The sequence below is a fragment of the Artemia franciscana genome, chromosome 20 (assembly GCF_032884065.1).
Source record: "Artemia franciscana chromosome 20, ASM3288406v1, whole genome shotgun sequence".
NCBI classification, from domain to species: Eukaryota; Metazoa; Arthropoda; class Branchiopoda; order Anostraca; family Artemiidae; genus Artemia; species Artemia franciscana.
The window spans coordinates 15,647,767-15,660,442 of record NC_088882.1 but is presented as its reverse complement, the minus strand read 5'-3'; the positions used below and the strand labels follow the sequence as shown (position 1 = coordinate 15,660,442).

The 12,676-nt window shown below is 34.3% G+C and overlaps 1 protein-coding gene across 2 annotated transcripts in view; it reads right to left on the bottom strand.

The window, feature by feature from the left end:
• The window catches only part of LOC136039800 (uncharacterized), a 48,627-nt gene extending 41,586 nt beyond the window's left edge, over window positions 1-7,041 (bottom strand). For both annotated transcript variants that reach the window (XM_065723695.1, XM_065723694.1), the window contains exons 1-2: window positions 6,963-7,041; window positions 1,676-2,441 (exon numbers count right to left, since the gene is read on the bottom strand). In XM_065723695.1, coding sequence (XP_065579767.1) covers window positions 1,676-2,441; window positions 6,963-7,013 — 817 coding nt within the window. In that variant the 5' untranslated portion in view covers window positions 7,014-7,041. The remainder of the gene's footprint in view (window positions 1-1,675; window positions 2,442-6,962) is intronic.
• Between the last annotated feature and the right edge of the window lie 5,635 nt (window positions 7,042-12,676).

Below are 12,676 nucleotides of genomic sequence, written 5' to 3'. Positions count from 1 at the left end.
GAAACTCCTGAATAACAAATTGTTGATAACACTAGATGCAACGAAAGAAAAGAATTTTCAAGCTGTTTCCAAGTTCATAAGGCCTATTTGATTTAATGCTAACCATTAAAAGTTACGAACTTGAATGAAAATCCCACTAACATACCAAGCAAACATTTAATATATAGAGATGATATTTTAGTTGTGTTAGGTTAGGTATTTATGTAATACGTTCTGTGCGCCCCCTTCTTTGTTGTGATTTTCATATTTTTTCTTTTACTAAAGTATTTTATTTTCATCCTATTTTTTTTTATATTTCATTAGCATTAATATAACTTCACTTCTCGTGTGTGTATCATATAGTAAACAGGAACCCGCTGAATTGCAAGAAAAAAATCTCCCTCCCTGCATTTTCAAGAACTGGTCCAATGGTATGTTTATTTTCACCGACGAATAATAAAGGACCTCAATGAAAAAAGGAACACTTTGGAAAATTTTATTTGTTTCAAATAAAAACCGCATATGAAGTTTGATTCAAGCTCTATATGCTTTTAACTCTATTGGCTCAAAGATGAACCTTTTCTTAAGCATTCCATTAGTTTTTATTTTAGCAATATATTTGATTTACACTTACTTAATGATATCGTTCACATTCATTATAGACTTAACTATTTGATCAGGATGGAAGGAATAATTACTCAAACCTAATAAAAATCATCACGGTTAAAAATCAACACAAAAGCATGAATTAAGCGATAAGGAATAGATCAAACAGTTCGGAGTAGCGAACAGTAAGCAAGGAGTAACAAGGCTGAATAGTAACCAAAACTCTAAAATTGGAAATTATGTACCAATAGATTTGGCTAAATAATTGGCTCAAAAAATTTGCTGGACTTTCAAGAAATCATACACATTAAAAGTTAAGGATCAAAATTACAATATCAGATTCAGCTATCAGAAAACTGTACTGCAGTTATGTTTCAAGCTTCTATTAACTGTTAAATTTTGTATTTGTTGCCAGGACAAAGGTCACTGATCAGTGTTCATTGGTTTGTTTTTCTCAAGAGTAATCGTATAGAACCGATGGTGATTGAACATGAGGAGAGTCCTCTTTCAAACGGACATGAAAAGTTCTTCTGTCCTCTTGTGAACCAAAAGATTATAGAGTGCAACTACCCCCCTCCAGCGTCATTTTCCCCCAAAATCGTCCGATTAAAATTTCGACCCTAATATTTTCTCTATCTATCTATAGTTAAAAGATCCAATAGCCATACTTAGGGGCAGCATGACCACTCAGTTCCTGGGGAGAGTGGTGGAAGCTCTGATTTTTCTTTATTGCATACGTAATGTATAGTATTTGTTATTGGGAAGTATAAAGATATTTTTCATACTAAAATTTAAAAAAAATAAGGACTAAAAAACTTCCACGCAAGAGAGAAGCATTGAGGAGAGGCTAACCTCCCTAAACTGCAGAATAATCTCTGTTCATCTTAAGATTTAATTCTGCTCCCTAATTTCAATCGAAAGAAAAACTTATTTTTTCAAATTCAGTTTCAACTTAGTTATATTCAACTACATAAGCAAATTTTTTAATGGGGGAATAAGTATTCATTTAAACAAGTCGGGGGAATAAGCTTTGACACTAATAATTTCTATATAAATTAATTTAAATACATGAATAAAATAAATCTTTTACCTTCTGAAGAAGATGAAGAAGTGCCAAAAAAGCCAATTTCGGTAGAAACTACTGATTCCTGTCTTGCCAATGATTCTTCTGAATGGATGTTTTGATGATTTTTGTTCTCCCATATTTCTGCTATGTCCATATCCCATTTCAGAGTCATTAGTTTGAGATTATGTCTGGTTTTTGTCAGATCCTCTTTCATTTTCTCCATCTCTTCAGACAGATCACGCAAAGCCTTTATACCATAATCGGCACACATCTCACCTAATTTCCGCCGCTCATATTCATATTGAAGTTCAAAATTGTGCCTTTCTATAAGGTGATGGGCCCAACCATATTTTTTATTAATGGTTTTAAGGTCTGATTTTAATATTTTATTCTGTTCGTCCAGTCTGACTAACTCTTCTTTGAACACTATACTAAGAGCTTTAAACGCTGATAACTCTTGGTTTAAAGTGACGATCTCCGGTGATTTTGAAAATGGTATTTTACTCCCATTTAGGTCCAGTTTCTCCTTTAGGTCTTCAAGCTCTTCTTTTAGGTCTGACCGGTTTAATTTAAGCTGATCTATTTCCACTGTCAGCTTCTGTTGCTTTGCTGATGAATTTCTTAATGTATCTGATAATTTCCTTTTTTCGCTTTTCAGTTTTTGATACCTTTGGAATAATTTTCGAAAACTGTGTTCAGTTTTGTCAACTCCTCTTCTTTTCTTTCTGTCATTTTTTTCACTTTCCTCTTTTATTATGTTGTGGATTTTTGTCGGTCCATTCTCTGTCTCCTGAAACAAAAAAAAATATGTGTACAAGTGATACCCTTAAATAGAAAAATAAACGTTCAAAATAGTGTTATTAATGCAACAAGATTGAATTATTTATCCCTTGCCTCTCCTTCAAGCAAAGTTAAAGGCTAATAATATAGCTAGAATAGTTTTTTTTTTTTTTACCTGGTGTGAGAGGGTGCACACTCTTCAAATGATCAGTACATCGAAGAGTCATATTTATGCTGTTGTTTATTCTGCAACACACTTAGGCATAGTTTTACCGCACTGTTTTGCTTCTTCTTCTTTTTCAAATGATCAATATCCCTCGTAAAAGACTATTTCTATTCGTTTTTGTTCTATCAATTTCTATTTGTTTCTAATGTTACATCCTCAGCCAATCCTCGTGCGTACATCATCACTTTTCGCGAAAAAATAACTCCAAAACTTTACATTTTCCTTAGACATTCTGATCCATAGAGTCACCACAAAAAAAGTTCTTTTGATTTGCTTATTTTTATCTAAACATATATTTTAGATTTTTGGTTACTCTTAAAATGGGTATAGACGTTACCTCCATCCTGGGAAATTCACAAATGGAACATTCGTGCTAGATTTCCCTTAGGTAATTCTGGATGCTCATTAGAAGGGAAATTAAAAGTTCTGATGTCATGAAGGAGTTGTAAGTATTTAATGCATTAAAATTAATTTATTTAAATCTCAGAGGCACTTCATTTGGAAGGGGTGGTTGCATAAACTTGCCTGCGGGGCATGAACTGTAAGTTTTTCAAGTTGCCTGTTGTTAAGATATAGTGAAAAGTGATTAGAGGGAAATAAGCCACCCCCAACGCTGTTTTTTTTTCAAACGCATGCAATCAGAATTTTGATACAGTCCTTCTTTTCAAAAAAGAGCATCATATTGAGTACCATGCATCCGAGTTTGACAACCCATCTCCAGCCTGCGGGGCAAGGACTGCAAGTTGCCTGTTGTTAAGACATAGCTCCCTAAGGGATGATAGCCCCCCTTATGACCCAGTGGCATATAAGGTTGCTATGGAAAGGGTGTTCACATAAAATTCGGAGGGAACTCAAAGGATTGGACATTCGAAGTTCTAGTGCCCTTTTTAACAGTCGAAAGTAATTGGAGGGGAATCATCCCCCATTGCCCATCATTTCTCCGAAGACCTTCAATCAAAATTATCGGATAGCAATTTTATTTAGCATAGTTGAAAGATCCATCGATTACATCTTTTAGGATAATGCCCCTCAGCCCTCAGGGCAAGAGTTGCTAGTTATGTTCCAGGAGCATAAAAGGTTTTATAGAAAGGATGACCATGTAAACTTCGGAGGAGGATCATTGGACTGGAAATCAGAAGTTACAGTGCCCTTTTTAATAGTCGAAGTTTGATTGGAAGGCAACCAGCCTCCCACGCCCATCATCACATCCAATCAAACTTTTATTTTTCATTTTAAAAAAAACTATGCCAATAAAGAAACCGAGCAGAAATTAATTCGATGAGCAGTTTTCCAAAAAAAATTTTGATTTTATCACATTAATGGACAGTTTTCCATTAGAACAAAAAATGAGCAGAATTAAACTCAAATTAACTTCCAAGCGTAAAACTACGACAAATAACCATCAATAAGTAACTGAAACTAAAAATGAAGACAAATCATTGGCAGCATAATAGTGTTGCCTAAGTGAAGAGCGGTGTGGGCATAATGTGTTCTTTATTATTATTTTTTGTTTTCGTTAGACTACAATATTTATTTTTAGAAGCAGTTGTCGTGGAGGATTCAAAAGGGGCAAAATTCAATTTGAAATTTAAACGTCTAGTACCTTTTCGAAAAGTTATAAGTGATTTTAGCACAATCAGCCCCCCTCCCTCCAGTACCCCAAACACATCGAATCAAAATTTTAAGATAGCCATATTATCTTTTTTTTCTTAAATAATGCAAATGTCAATTGTTTATCAAATCCTTAACCAATTTTGGATCTACAAACCTTAAAAAAAAATTAATTTTATATAATTCAATTATAAAATAGGACATAGTGAAAAATATCCTTCACTTGATATAACAGGACAAAATCTTTTATCAAAAAGATAATAGTTCAGTTTGTTATTTATTATTTGAAACAAAGGCACAAGTCATTTATTAGTAAAGCACACAAAAAGTTAAGATAACGTTTAAAAACTAGTAATCATGTTTATTTAAACCCACTGAAATCAGTCTGCGTAAAGGGTAATTAAAAATTCATACAAACGTTTTCTTTTCTACACAAAATAAAAATAAATTTTCTTTTCTAAGCTCTTTCAAGCTACAAGGACAAATTTAATTTGATAACATAGGCTACTCATCTGTTTGGAATTCAATTGTAAATTTGTAAGGATCTCTTGTCTTTTTCAAGCACAATTCATTTGTAATCTTAATTATTGTGTCTGAGCACCATACAAGAGCAAGTTCTTCCTTCAGTTGAATATACTTGTGACAAGAGTCAACATATGCATCATCAGAGGCGTGCGTTAGCGGACAAGAATGAGAGGCTCTTACATTTTTAGAACTTGTATTTTAATAGAAAAAAAAGAATACGGTACAATATACTTTTATGAATTTTTAAAATTAATTATGTTTTTTTAAAATTAATAAAACCTCTCTTTACCTCCAATTGCAAAATTATGAATTGCAACAAGAGGTGTCATATACAAAATGGAAACGCGTAAACATATATCAAATCAGGACGACTTACACTTCCACAAAATAAGGGATGGAAGAGTTTCGATACCGATTTGTCGAAATCGCTTACCCACCTTACCCAGTGAAGGAGCAATAAGAGTCAGCACTGTTGAGGACCGAGGGGCAAATTTGCTTTGAGAAACGAATATGTTTATCAAACAGTTCGTGGTAACGAACTGTAGTAAGGAGCGACCCGGCTCAATAGTAACCAAAACTCAAAAGGATGGAATTTCGATACCAATAGCTACATCAAAAGAATCGCATTTTAATGCTGGTTTTAAATATTTAAGTTTCATCAAGTTTAGTCTTGCCCATCAAAAGTTACGAGCCTGAGAAAATTTGCCTTATTTTAGAAAATAGGAGGAAAAACCCCCTAAAAGTCATAGAATCTTAACGAAAATCACACCATCAGATTCAGCGTATCAGAGAACCCTATTGTAGGAATTTCAAGCTCCTATCTACAAAAATGTAGAATTTTGTATTTTTTGCCAGAAGGCAGATCACGGATGCTTTTAATTTGTTTGTTTGTTGTTTTTTTTCCCAGGGGTGATCGTATCGACCCAGTTGTCCTAGAATGTTGCAAGAGGGCTCATTCTAACGGAAATGAAAATTTCTAGTGCCCTTTTTAAGTGACCAAAAAAATTGGAGGGCACCTAGGCCCCCTCCCACGCTAATTATTTTACCAAAGTCAACGGATCAAAATTCTGAGATAGCTATTTTATTCAGCGTAGTCGAAAAACCTTATAACTATGTCTTTGGGGACGACTTACTCCCCCAAAGTCCCCGTAGGAGGGGCTACAAGTTACAAACTTTGACCAGTGCTTACATATCGTAATGCTTATCAGGAAGTGTACAGACGTTTTCAGGGGGATATTTTGGTTGGGAAAGGGGTTGACTAGAGGGGGATATGTAGGTCGAACTTTCCATCGAGGAATTTGACATTCGGGTAGAAAATTTCCATGAAGGGGACTCTGGATTTTCTAGCATTATTTGAAAAAAAGCAATGAAAAAATAAATATGAAGTTTTTTTTTTCCACTGAAAGTAAGGAGCAGCATTAAAACTTAAAACTATCAGAAATGATTACACATATGAGGGGCTCACCTCCTCCTAATACCTTGCTCTTTACGCTAAAGTATTTTTAGTGATTTCAACTATTTATTCTACGGTCATTCACGGTCATTACGGATTCAGGGGTCATTCTTAATGAATTGGGACAAAATTTAATCTTTAGTGTAAAGAGCGAGGTACTGACGAGGGGGTGAACCCCTCATATATGTAATAAAAACATGAGACCAAAAAACCAAAAAATCGCAGGGCAACTAGGCTTCCTCCACCTTTCCTTTTTTTCTCAAAATCATTCGATCAAAACTATGAGAAAGCCATTTAGCCAAAAAAAATAAACTTGCGAATTTCGTGTTAATTATTCCTCTGCGGAGAGCCAAAATCAAAACATGCATTGATTCGAAAATGTTCAGAAATTAAATTAAAAAACAAGTTTTTTTAGCTGAAAGTAAGGAGCGACATTAAAACTTAAAACGAACAGAAATTACTTCGTGCATGGAAGGGGCTGCTTCCTCATCAACGCCCCGCTCTTTCCGCTAAAGTTTCTTACTGTTTTAAAAAGTAGAGTTGAGAGAAAGAGTCAAACTTTAGCGTAAAGAGCGGGGTATTGATGAGGAAGCAGCCCCTTGCATATACCTAGTAATTTCTGTTCGTTTTAAGTTTTAATGTTTTTTTTAATATAATATAAAGCCTACAAGAGAAGTTTTCTGTCATTTACTTAAAGTTTAAAATCGAAAACTTACCAATAGGTCCCATTTCATGCTCTCCATTTCAGCAATAGAATTATCTTTCATTACTATGATATACCTGCACTACTAAATTATGACTGCTGAATTATGACAATTGTTACTTCTTTATATTGCATATAATTAATTATGCATTCAAGACTGGTCTAATTATTAAGTACATAATGCATGTTTATATCTCAATTAATCCAATATCTGAAGAATAATTATGTAAATAAAAGATGACAAACTGGTATGACCTGAATAAGTAAGATGGTTATTTTGAAAATATTGTTATGAAAAATTTTTGGATTTGTTATTTTGTTTGGCGTAAAAGTATACGCTTTTAACGTGAAATATTTAGGGTTTTCTGCCGTAGGATTTTGGCACCGGTCACCAGTGACTGGCTCCTGCTAAAAAAGAAAAAAGAACTAGACCTTCGTTGCCTGTGCAACGGGAAGTGTTGCAGCAACTGTGCCCTGTTCCTTAGGACACAGTTGCGGAGCAACACGTGCAACTGTGCCCTACAGGACACAGTTGCTATTTCCGGGAAATCTGAAAGAGATACGGAAATAACGTCTTATAGTTTTCTGCTTAACTTTTGATGGTCTAAACTAGGAAAATATAAAACAAACCAAATTCACCAAAAAATTTAAATTGCCCCGAGGGCATGACAAAACTTCCAAATAGAAAAACCCAAAGAAGGAATTTTATTTCGGAGAAACTTTTATAAGCTCTAGTTGTTAGGAGATCGAGACCTGTCGAACTGCGTTGGAAAAAAAATTCTAGCTGGTCCAGAACAGAAGTTACCTCTAGAACGTCGAAACTTCGGAAATTATTTCTTAGAGAACGAAGCAACTTGGTAAATAGAACACTCACTTCTTCTTGCATACTTTTCATAGCACTACTCGATAAAAATATAAGAAACATCAAAATCGAAAATTTAAGGAAATTCCAAAAAAAATCGGAACGAGATGGACTTTTCCGGAATTATTTCCGGGAAATCTGTAAGAGCTACGGAATTTTGTGCTCCGGTTCTCAAAGAGACAAATGAAAGTTCTACATGAGTTCAGCATAACTGTATTTCTAACAAGTTTATTTCCGAAGCTAGGGTCGTCTTAACTTGACGCCAAACATCGAACGCACAGTTTCTAAGAAAAAAACCGTTTTATTTTTTTTATGGAAAACTGTTAGAAATTTTAGGAACTTCTCTGGAACTTTTTTACTCTGTTTCACGTTTCCCTTCCCTCTGAAAAATCTCAAATTTTTAACTCTTACCACTTCGGAGCTACAGGTCGCTGATCACGGTGAAAAAAAAAAAAAAAACTACGAAAGCAGTAGTGTTGCTCCGCAACACAATGAAGGAAAGACAAAGATTCTTAGATTTATGCAAAAGCTGAGGAAGAGCTTTTGCATAAGCTGTATGATATTAAATTGAGAACTTGATTAGAACTAATTATGTATTTCCTTGAAGCCCCATTTTTCTAACTATTTTTCTTTTTTGTAATCTAGGGGGAGGGTATTTAAGAACTTTGAGCCCACGGAGTCAAAATTTTTCATAAAGGGTTTTTTAGACGTCAAATAAGATTTTACTTTAAACGAATGAAATTATCCGGGGTGTTTCCATTTGTCGTTCTTTTTTATGCAGGTATTTTAGAATTGTGCGTCGGATAAAATAGCAATACAATTGCACCAATCCACATGAGATGATTTCCCGGCTGGTGTCCAGAACTATAAATAGTATTTCCTCCATTTCTATTTATATCTGTTTGTATTATTATATTTGAATTTCTATGTATATTTAATGCCAAAACAACCTAACTCTCATTTAGCTATCAGGTAAACACATTATTAGCTCTAGGGAAGGAGAGGGAGAATAAAGTTAGAAGTTGATATTTAGTCCCTCTTGGTTTCTTAGAACATTTTTGCTTTGTGATGTTAATATAAAAGTAAAGAGTAGCATTAAATATCAAATTAGAAGAATTTTATCATCATTGGGGGGCTGAGGTGGAGCTGGCCCTTTCTCATCCTCAATCTCCCCTTCATTACCTTAAGATTTGGGAGGATGCTTATTCGATCGAAAATGGAGAGTTCTAGTCCATTTTGTAAATCGAAAGTAATTGGATATCAACCAGCTTCTGTCCTAAAACTTGTCTCCATATCTGGTTCGTTTGATACTCCTTATGGCGTCTGATCAACATTTTGAGATACCTTTTTTATACTTTCTCTCTGGCTGCTCAATTTTGTGTGTGGGGAAATTGTCTATAGGGGGGAATTTTCGGGATATAAATTTTACGAGGGGTATTTTCTGAGGGTTATTTTACATGGTTAAGAATCTTCCAGAAGGATATGGGATCTGTAAAACTAGAAGCCTACAAATACCTGGAAATCTAGCTAAGAAAAGCCAATTTCAGCAAATTAAACATCGCAAATCAGCTTTTCAAGTAATATGAGAAAAATGATTGTCGTGCAATTACAAAAGAAATACTTGTCAGGGCAGTATCCATGATACAGTAGTCTTTAATGAAATACCTAAAAAAAAGTTTTTGAAAACACACCCAAAGAACAGTATTGAAGTTGCACTTCTGATATGAATAAGCAAGTTTATAAAAAGTCTCTAAAAAACTCCAGGACTAGATTAATGGTGATGGATAAAGTATTAGAGGATATTTTCTGCCCCTCCTCAGCTTTTTTAAACATTTAAGAATCTTTTTCTCTCTTCATTTTCATGAATTGACACCAGTGCAAGGTTTTTTCTTAAAATAGACATAAGCATACACTTCTACATACTATTTAAATCAAACAGTTCGTGGTAACGAACTGTAGTAAGGAGCGACCCGGCTCAATAGTAACCAAAACTCTAAAAAATTGAATTTTGATATCAATAGCTACATCAAAAGAATCGCATTTTAATGCTAATTTTAAATATATAAGTTTAATCAAGTTTAGTCTTACCCATCAAAAGTTACGAGCCTGAGAAAATTTGCCTTATTTAAGAAAATAGGGAGAAACACCCCCTAAAAGTCGTAGAATCTTAACGAAAATGACACCATCAGATTCAGCGTATCAGAGAACCCTACTATAGAAGTTTCAAGCTCCTATCTACAAAAATGTGGAATTTTGCATTTTTTGCCAGAAGACAAATCACGGGTGCGTGTTTATTTGTTTTTTTTTTTTTTTTTTTTTTTCTTTTCCCCAGGGGTCATTGTATCGACCAAGTGGTCCTAGAATGTCGCAAGAGGGCTCATTCTAACGGAAATGAAAAGTTCTAGTGCCCTTTTTAAGTGACCAAAAAAATTGGAGGGCATCTAGGCCCCCTCCCACGCTCATTTTTTCCCAAAGTCAACGGATCAAAATTTTGAGATAGCCATTTTGTTCAACATAGTCGAAAACCATAATAACTATGTCTTTGGGGATGACTTACTCCCCCACAATCCCTGGGGGAGGGGCTGCAAGTTACAAACTTTGACCAGTGTTTACATATAGTAATGGTTATTGGGAAGTGTACAGACGTTTTCAGGGGGATTTTATTTTGTTTGGGGGTGGGGCTGAGGAGAGGGGGCTATGTTGGAGGATCTTTCCTTGGAGGAATCTGTCATGAGGGAAGAAAAATTCAATGAAAAGGGCGCAGGGTTCTCTAGCACTACTATAAGAAAACAATGAAAAATAAACATGAAAACGTTTTTTCAAATGAAAGGAAGACGTAGCATTGAAACCTAAAACGAACAGAGATAATTACGCATATGAGGGGTTCTAAAAATACTTTAGCATAAAGAGTGAGGTATTTAGGAGGAGATACATACCTTGCTCTTTATGCTAAAGTATTTTTAGTAATTTCAACTATTTATTCTACGGCCTTTCTGATTCAGGGGTCATTCTTAAAGAATTGGGACAAAACTTACGATTTAGTGTAAAGAGCGAGGTATTAACGAGGATACAAACCCCCTCGTATACATAATAAAAATATAAGGTTATGAAAGTTTGTTACGTAAGTTAATTCTTAAGTTACGTGTATTTCTTACTAATAAAAACGTTCATTAAAAATTAAAAGTTCTAGTTGCCTTTTTAAGTGACCGAAAAATTGGAGGGCAACTAGGCCTCCTTCTCCACCCCTTATTTCTCAAAATCGTCTGATCAAAACTAAGAGAAAGCCATTTAGCTAAAAAAAGAATTAATATACAAGTTTCATTTTAATAATTTATGTGCGGAGAGCCAAAACCAAACATGCACTAATTCAAAAACGTTCAGAAATTAAATAAAAAAAACAAATTTTTTTAGCTGAAAGTAAGGAGCGACATTAAAACTTAAAACGAACAGAAATTACTCCGTATATGAAATGGGTTGTCCCCTCCGCAATCCCTCGCTCTTTACGCTAAAGCTTTTAATTGTTTTAAAAAGTAGAATTGTGGCAAAGAGTCAAACTTTAGCGTAAAGAGCGAGGGATTGCGGAGGGGACAACCCATTTCATATACGGAGTAATTTCTGTTCGTTTTAAGTTTTAATGTCGCTCCTTACTTTCAGCTAAAAAAATTTGTTTTTTTTATTTAATTAATAAAAGAAACAATCTGTTTGAAAACTCTTGAGCCATACAAAATAGCAAATCCGGAAAAATTACTTTTTTTGGATTTGTTTCTTCAAAATTGTAAGCTCTCAAATAGATTAAATGAGCTTACTGATATCCGTCGTACAAGTTTTAATCTTTTATTTAGATAATAATCCTTACGATATTGACTTACGGAGATTTTTAACATGAATTATGCACTTAATAATTAGATCAGGAATAAATGCATAATTAGTTGAATGTAGAGTAAAAAATCAACAATTGTTATTATCCAGCGGTCATAATTTAGTAGTGCAAGTGTATTATAATCTTAATTCTATCATTGACTAAATAAAAAAAGTTTTTGTAACTGAGAGTAAGGTTCAAAATAAGAACGAACAAAAAATATTATGTAAATGATGGGAGTCACCTTCTTTTTTAATACCTCTCTCTTTACGCCAAAGTTTGATTTTTCGTTCCAATCATGTATGAATGACCCCTGAAACTCAGCCCATTCCCCGGTGGCTCTGGGCGTCAAGTTATCATCAAAGACATAGCTATTAGGTCTTACGACTAGTCTGAATAAAAAGGGCTATCTAAAATGTTGATCTGACAACTTTGGGAAAAAAGTGTTGTAGGAGGGGCTTAGCCGCCCTCCAGCCTTTTCTGTCATTAAGAAAATGGCACTAGAACTTTTTTCCCCCGATTATAGGAGCCATCTCTCCATTTTACTCGATCACTGGTTCGATACGATTACCTATGGCAAAACCAAACAACTAAATAAACACGCCTCCGTGATCTTGCTCCTGGCAAAAAAAAAAAATCAGAATTCCACTTATTTCATATAGAAGCTTAAAACTTCTACAGTAGGGTTCCCTGATATATTAAATCTGAGGGTGTAATTTGCATAGATATAACTTTATATTTTAGGGGGTTCCCCCTATTTTCAAAAATATGACATATTTTCTCAGGCTTGTAATTTTTGATGGGTTGTATTAAACTTTATGAGTTTTGAATATTTTGAATAACATCAAAATTCGATTGATTTAGTGTACTCATTGTTATCAGGTCTCATAGTGTCGTGAACGAAAATCACTACAAAAAAAAGACTTTGGGTTTTGCCTCCTTCTCTCTCACTGTAAAAGTCTAAAACCTACTGCGTCATTGGCGCTTTACTGAATTAAATAAAAAA